Source organism: Sprattus sprattus (genome assembly GCF_963457725.1).
Source record: "Sprattus sprattus genome assembly, chromosome: 7".
NCBI classification, from domain to species: Eukaryota; Metazoa; Chordata; class Actinopteri; order Clupeiformes; family Clupeidae; genus Sprattus; species Sprattus sprattus.
This window is the reverse complement of record NC_137926.1, coordinates 20,260,275-20,267,078: the sequence shown is the minus strand read 5'-3', so window position 1 is coordinate 20,267,078 and position 6,804 is coordinate 20,260,275. Positions and strand designations below refer to the sequence as shown.

The following is a 6,804-nucleotide window of genomic DNA, read 5'->3' as shown; positions in this document are numbered from 1 at the left end:
GCCTCTGAGTTTCCATGGAAGAGGACCAAGGTTCTTGGAAGTCATGCCGAGAAGGGGCATTGAGTGCGTGCCCTTGAGGTATGAACTTCTTTACGGTTCTCTGCTAGCCATGCTGAAGCATCCCCTGCTTTGCTGATAAAAATCAATACAGTGGAAGGAAATCACAGAAATGAACAAGTATACAAGTTCAGTTTCCTCCAGTAGTCTATAAACACATCAAGTGGACAAAATAGATCACATCAATTAACTAATTTATTATACTTATAAATTACATATAATTTGACATGATTATTATGCATATGTTTTTTTTGTATACTGACCGTATAATGTACAGCTTGATGTACATCAATTAACGACACCAAGTCATACAGGAAGCAGACAAAGAGTACTTGGTGTATTTTGTTAGAAAGTGTTTGAGTGTGTGTGTGTGTGTGTGTGTGTGTGTGTGTGTGTGTGTGTGTGTGTGTGTGTGTGTGTGTGCACCCAAGTGTAGATACAAAGTGAACTGTGCTGTGAGACAAGCAAAGAGAAGGGAGGAGAAGGAGGAAAAAAAATCAACTAAAAATAATGTTTTTTGTCTTTTGTGCATAAAACCTGTCAGAGAGCTGGAGTAACAGGCATGCCCTGGGTTGACGAAGTCATCCTTGCTCTGATATGAAAACACCCCAGTGGCTGACTTGTGTGGAGGAATGACCAATGACTCCATTAGCATATAGGCTAAGGCTGACGTCTTAGAAACATCAGGATTTCAAGCTAAGGCCTGCAGCTCATTGCATGCTTGGCATTTGAAGTGGAGAGAATGGATTTTCTTTTCACATGGCCAGAATGAGCACTTTGATCTGCAGTGAAGGGAGTGCCACCATCATTGCTTCCCTCTCTAATATCCCTGTGCAGTAAAGCTTACTCTATCAATACACTGAAAGTCAAAGTTAAGTCAGTGGTCACTTTTTTCCGTTTTGCCATGTACGTACTTTGTGTACTCTTTTTGTTTGTTGCTGTGGCGAAACATAATCATTTAAACCTGGATTTGTTGCGTGCGTAAGTTATGGAGATACACTTTCAGTTTTTCCTTGGAGAGTGATTTTACTTTGACAAACAACCGAAAGACAGAACGAAAGAAAGAAAGAGATGAACACCTATATTATTAGAAAACCGAGTGATCAGTAAGCCAACAATCGTCGGTTTGACGAGGGAAAATACATCTGACCCTTTTCCTGGGATGGCCATTCGGTTAAGATCTCACCCGCTGTCCCCGAGGACATTCTTGGGACAGCATTCCATTTCCAGCCATCTGTTTTCTGTCACTGAATTTACTGCAGCAAAATCTTTGTTGGGTGAGCTGGGAAAGTCACCGCATTGACAGAAACAAAACATGATACTTTATTGTATAGAGACCGATGTAAGTCAACCTGTGATTGCACATGCTCGATAATATTGGTAATCGGATCAGATGTTGAGCGGTTTAAGATTTACTCGTAACTGACATAATTGGCGCAATCAATTGTGTGTAAATGTGTGAACCAGCCAAGACCATGACTGAAGAATTCCTTTAGGCAAAGCAGTGTTTCACGAATAAAACATTCGGTAGGCAGGCCTACTCGTATTTCTTAGGATGAAGACATTAAAGATATTTCAATCTTTTTCGCAGTTAACACTTTCTCCGAGACAAAAAACTATAATCGAAAAAGGAAACCAACTGTTAACAATGGCTTTTGAAATGGCTGAAATGGGTGCAAAAGTTCAGAGCGCCATTGCTATCATCCCCATTGATAGTGTATTGTCCACAAATGTTCACGAAGAACCGAACCACTGAACGGAATTAATAGTGAAGTGAAACAAATAGGCTACCCTGCTCCACTGCGCAGTATGTTTGCGCATCAGCAGTGACCTGCCTAGCAAACTAAATCACTTACTGAAAATCTTGCACACAAACGCTGAGAACGAGGTTTATGTTTCTTGTCTTAACCCTGCTTTACCCTGCTTTTAGTTGTTTCTCTGTCCAAGGTTCTGAAATACACCCGCTAAGAACGACTCACGTGACCCCGCAGCCTTCTCCGCACCTCGCGCACTTCTAGCTGGAGGATTTCACGTGAGAACACGATCGACCGTTCATTCGCGTGCTGTTATTCTCTCTGCTCTCCTGGTCTGTCTTATAGTTAACAGATACCGTCTGGATTTCGGGAAAATACAATTAAGTCTTAACTGAGTAGTCGTTACAATTAGGATGAAAGACTTTAACATTCTTCGTTTTCTTCCTCTTTCTTCACTCCACGCCAACACGGTTGCAGCGGATGGGCAGACCGTGCTTTAGTTTGCTACTAATCAGGAAAGTGCACGTCCGTGTGGGGATCTCTCTATAGGAAGATGTAAGGATCAACAAGCTTTCTCCCCTATCAAGCATCTTGCAAACAAAAATGCAGAAGGGAATACGACTTAATGATGGCCATGTCACCTACCTGGGTCTCTTGGCAAAGAAAGATGGAACGCGACGGGGCAGCTTGAGCAAAAAGAGCTCAGATAACACAAAATGGCATACCAAGTGGTTCGCTTTACTGCAGAATATGCTGTTTTATTTCGAGAGCGAGTCCAGCTCTCGACCTTCGGGATTATACCTGTTGGAGGGTTGCGTCTGTGACAGGTCGCCTTCACCAAAACCTTCTCAGTCAGCTAAGGAGTGTTTAGAAAAACAGGTAAGGGGCGTGCAAAATGACAAGTTTCCGTACATTTGTGAACGTTTTGTCATCCCAGTGAAGAACACACTGCAGAAATCGTGAGTTTTCCGGAGGGAAACTCATATATAATATTGGCCACTAAAATGCAACCGGGCTTTGTCTAAATGCGATGCCTGTATTTAAAGGCTCTTACAGTTCAGACGGAGAGCTAGCCAGCAGTTTCGCCAGTGCACAGACTGCACACCGTTCAAGATTTTGGAGAAGAGGTTCAACAGTGTCTTAAGTCTTTTCCAACCTTTTATCTTTCTTAAAACAATAAACACAACGTTGCATGAGCGATTGCTCTGTATATAAATACAATACAATGTAACGTTCTGGTTAGACCAGTTACTCACATGATGTTATGTAATGGGAACGGATTAATTGAATTCATTACCCACACTTAATTGAATTTAGACTCCCTCAAATTATCCTGTTAACTGGATATGATAGGAGCTTTTAAGGGAGTTATTAACATACAATTGAGTTAAACATTTGGCTGTTTGTGCACACGATTTTCTTCTTATTAAGTGTTTCGATCGTTTTTGTTGGGGAGATCTGGAAATGTGAAGAATGATGTGAGACATCCACTTCTGATTATTCTAAAATGATGTTGTCTTATTAATGAATCTTCAATTTTAGTATCAGGTTGTTTTCACCCTAATTTTCGCTATGAGGGGAAATTACGCTAGAGAAAGCACTTTCTCAATCTCAGAGTCGCCCCCATGTGGGAAAATGCCGACAAATCACCGTCTGTTTGACGTATTGATTTCATTCCCGCGCTGATATTAATAGCATCCTACCTTGGCAACTGCGTCCGCTACCAGTGTTTAATAACTCGTAGATATTTAACCTGCAATGTTGTCGTAACAACAGTTTACAATGGCTATCAAACAAATAAAGACTCTATTCACTCTTACATTAATTTAGAGGAATGTGGTCGTGTGTGTGTTCCTCATTAGATTCTGTTTCTTGTTTCGACGACAAGCATTTATGGAATATTTTGCTGCAGTTGAGCAAATGGAGAATGATAGTTGGTTTGCGATGTATATACGATTCTTTTGGCCTAGGCTTTTAATTAAGTTAAAACTGCCTGGCATAAGAGCTTAAAATAGCAATTGAGAATTGGCCAAATTACATGTTAATGCAAACAACCAGTGCAAACAAGTTGGGTGATTGTTGCCTTGTTTATGATAAGACATGATCTGTAATCAAATATAATTTCTGCCATTTACATAATTTTCATCAACTGAAACAACAAGATTAAGATGCCAAGAATCATGTCAATGTCCAGAGAATTTAATGTCTGGATGCAAAAATCTTTGTTTGTTTGGGCTATGCTCTCTGTGGTTAGCAGTGTCTAAGGCTGCGATCCAGCACAAGCCCAGGCCCCCTCTGTGAACAGCTGCCCCTGTGCTGACAAAGCAATATGCGCCACGGTGTCCTGGACTGGGTGGTTCTGTCTTTCTCCTCAAAAATTCAGTCCAAATTTTGGTGGTAGTGTCGCAGACGTTGTGGATGATTAGTTACTTATTACTTATTTCTACATCTCAGTAATTGATTGCTAAAAATATAAAAATATTAAAGTGATGTTGAAGTTGTTGAATATGACACACTGCACCGTTTGCTCACACTATTTCTAGTCATAGGATCACAATTCATTAGACTCATTGTTTATGCTGTTCCAATCTTGGATCTCATTTAGTGTTTGATAACAGCTGCTGATGTACGGTCAATATGAGCAATCTTTTTCATAACTTTTGTCCTCTTCAAGTTGTCCACACTCTCACCTGTTTGTAAGTATTTCATGGCATGTATAGTATGTGGATTGAATTTTGAATGTGGATTGAATATTGCCTCTTATTGGATTAAATGTAATATTTTCCAAATTGTTGCTCCTAACTGGAATTCGTTTGTTATGTAAAGGGAAACTCTGATAGTTAATTGGTGATTTTTACATCTTTGTGTTCACAAACTATCTATTTGGTCAGATTATGAGATCCTTTTTTATAATTTCTGCAGATCTTGTTGTTGAAAGCTCAGCCACTGAAGCATCAGCAGCCCTTGTCTTCCCACTGTGCACTTGGTGCCTGTGAAGACACATGTGTTTTATTTTTTTCTTCAGAGACATATGCTCCATTAAAGTGTGTGTGTGTGTGTGTGTGCATACTCATGCATATTTGTGTCACCTTCGTCCTTGCCTGAAATAGTGTGGTTGAAAGGAGAATCAGTAATAAGGTTTGGGAGGTATTGGCTGTGTGGACAGAGCTGGATGCTCTACCGCAGCCATAAGGTGTCAAGCCAAACCCTGTAGGCATGGTCTCTGGCTAATGAGGGGGGCTGGGTTCAGGGCTTACATATGTACTACTAGCAAAGCACTGGCTGCATTCTGCAGGTCCTTTATACACAAATGACTGGATGAGTTTTCACTGTTCAGTCTTTGTTCTGCCTCGTCAGTCTCACACAGATGCCCGTCTCTGCCATCCCATGACATCATGATTTTGTTTCTTTTATTTAGCCAGACCTTCAACCTTCCGTTGCCCACAGTGTAGTCCTTCAGCCAATCACTCAAGGGAATTGGCTACTAGACACAGCTGGACTTAAAGAAAGTCTCCAAGATGAGAGAAGTTTCCCACGTAGGCAAGACTGTTTTTGGCCAAGACACATCCCTTGGGCTAGCTCATTGACAAAGCTGTCTTGGGATATGGAATCTAGCGCAACATGAACACAAGTGAAGCAAACAATTTCATAACAACCCTACTGATGATTTACCATGGTGGTAACCAGCTGGGGCCCATGGGAAAAACCTGTCCAACGTGTGGACAAATGGTATTTATTGTTCTCCTCCACTCAAACAAGCTCACGTGTACACACAGAATCATACACACGTGCACGTTTGTATATTGGCCGTGTTCAGATAACATTTGAAGTTGCTTAGCTCATGCTCAGAGAGGTCTCCATGTATTGAAAACATTTACTTAGGATGGAAGACAGTTTACGCTGTTCCAATCTACAATGCAGTCTGAATGAGTTCCTTACCTTTAATGTGGCTTGTTTTGCATGAAATCATCACATCAGTTAATGCACAGGGATTGCTTTTCTAAATGTGAAAAAGTCTGTTCACCAGTTCCACCAGTTAAGATAAAAATGATCAGTCACAGGTTTCCTGCTTTAACTGGTGTCAGCTGATCTAGAATATCCGGGAAAACACTGCTTGTACTTTATGTGTCTGTGTTTATAAGTGTTATATTTTGTTATTTTTTTTCCTGGATACACCCTTTTATCACCATAACATTACTAGCAAGCGTTCTATGTACCATTTATTTATTCCTTTTTTAATATAACTGCATTTGAGCCCACAGTTCCTATGGCAACCCTTATTTGCATGTGAAAAACGCACTGTGCTCTTGTATGACAGGCGTGTAGCGGTGCGTCGCGCCTCTCTCATTATATGTGATCACTATTTGGGCTAAATTTGTTTCCCCAAGCACAGTACCTCGGTGGGGTCAGGGTCCAATTATAGCAAGACAGTCATTGCTCTGTGGGAAGGTGTTTTTTGAGGGGAGAGGAGTTGTGCTTTAATGCGTTTTGGCATCATTATTTTGATCTGCTCTCAGAGACACTTAGACTGTGTCGACAGGCAAGTCCAATGAACAGTCAGCAATTTCTATATGTGAAGAACTGTTTTGTTTGGGGTTTTTATTTTTTCAAGGGAAAAGGGTGAAAATGAGGGAATGAATAATGTACATGTTTCAGGGACTGATTTTGAGGCTTATCTGGGGAAAAGACGTTTTGGCGATCATTGATGGATGAGATGGCAGGTGAACCTGGAGAAAGTCTGGGCTAAATATGTTTTTCGAGTCAACTACTCCCCATGGAAAAGCACAGACATGAAGGAAATCACTGATGGACCATGCCCTGGTGCACATGGGGACAGGGTGTCCATTGTCATTCCTCCAGAGGCCACTTCCCCCTCGTGAAACACCAGATTGCACTTACAGGTACTTCCTGTGAGAGGTACTTGCTTGATAGAAATTCTACTTAAACAGTCTAATCTCTTCTTTTTAACCAGCAGTTCACTAGTATGGATTTA

The 6,804-nt window shown here is 41.0% G+C and overlaps 1 protein-coding gene across 4 annotated transcripts in view; it reads left to right on the top strand.

The window, feature by feature from the left end:
• Positions 1-2,414: 2,414 nt before the first annotated feature.
• rasgrf1 (Ras protein specific guanine nucleotide releasing factor 1) overlaps positions 2,415-6,804 on the top strand; it is a gene marked incomplete at both ends in the record, with an annotated part of 28,721 nt that continues 24,331 nt past the window's right edge. For all 4 annotated transcript variants that reach the window (XM_080842500.1, XM_080842498.1, XM_080842499.1 and 1 more), the window contains one exon: positions 2,415-2,690. In XM_080842500.1, the coding sequence (XP_080698626.1) occupies positions 2,415-2,690 (276 nt within the window). The remainder of the gene's footprint in view (positions 2,691-6,804) is intronic.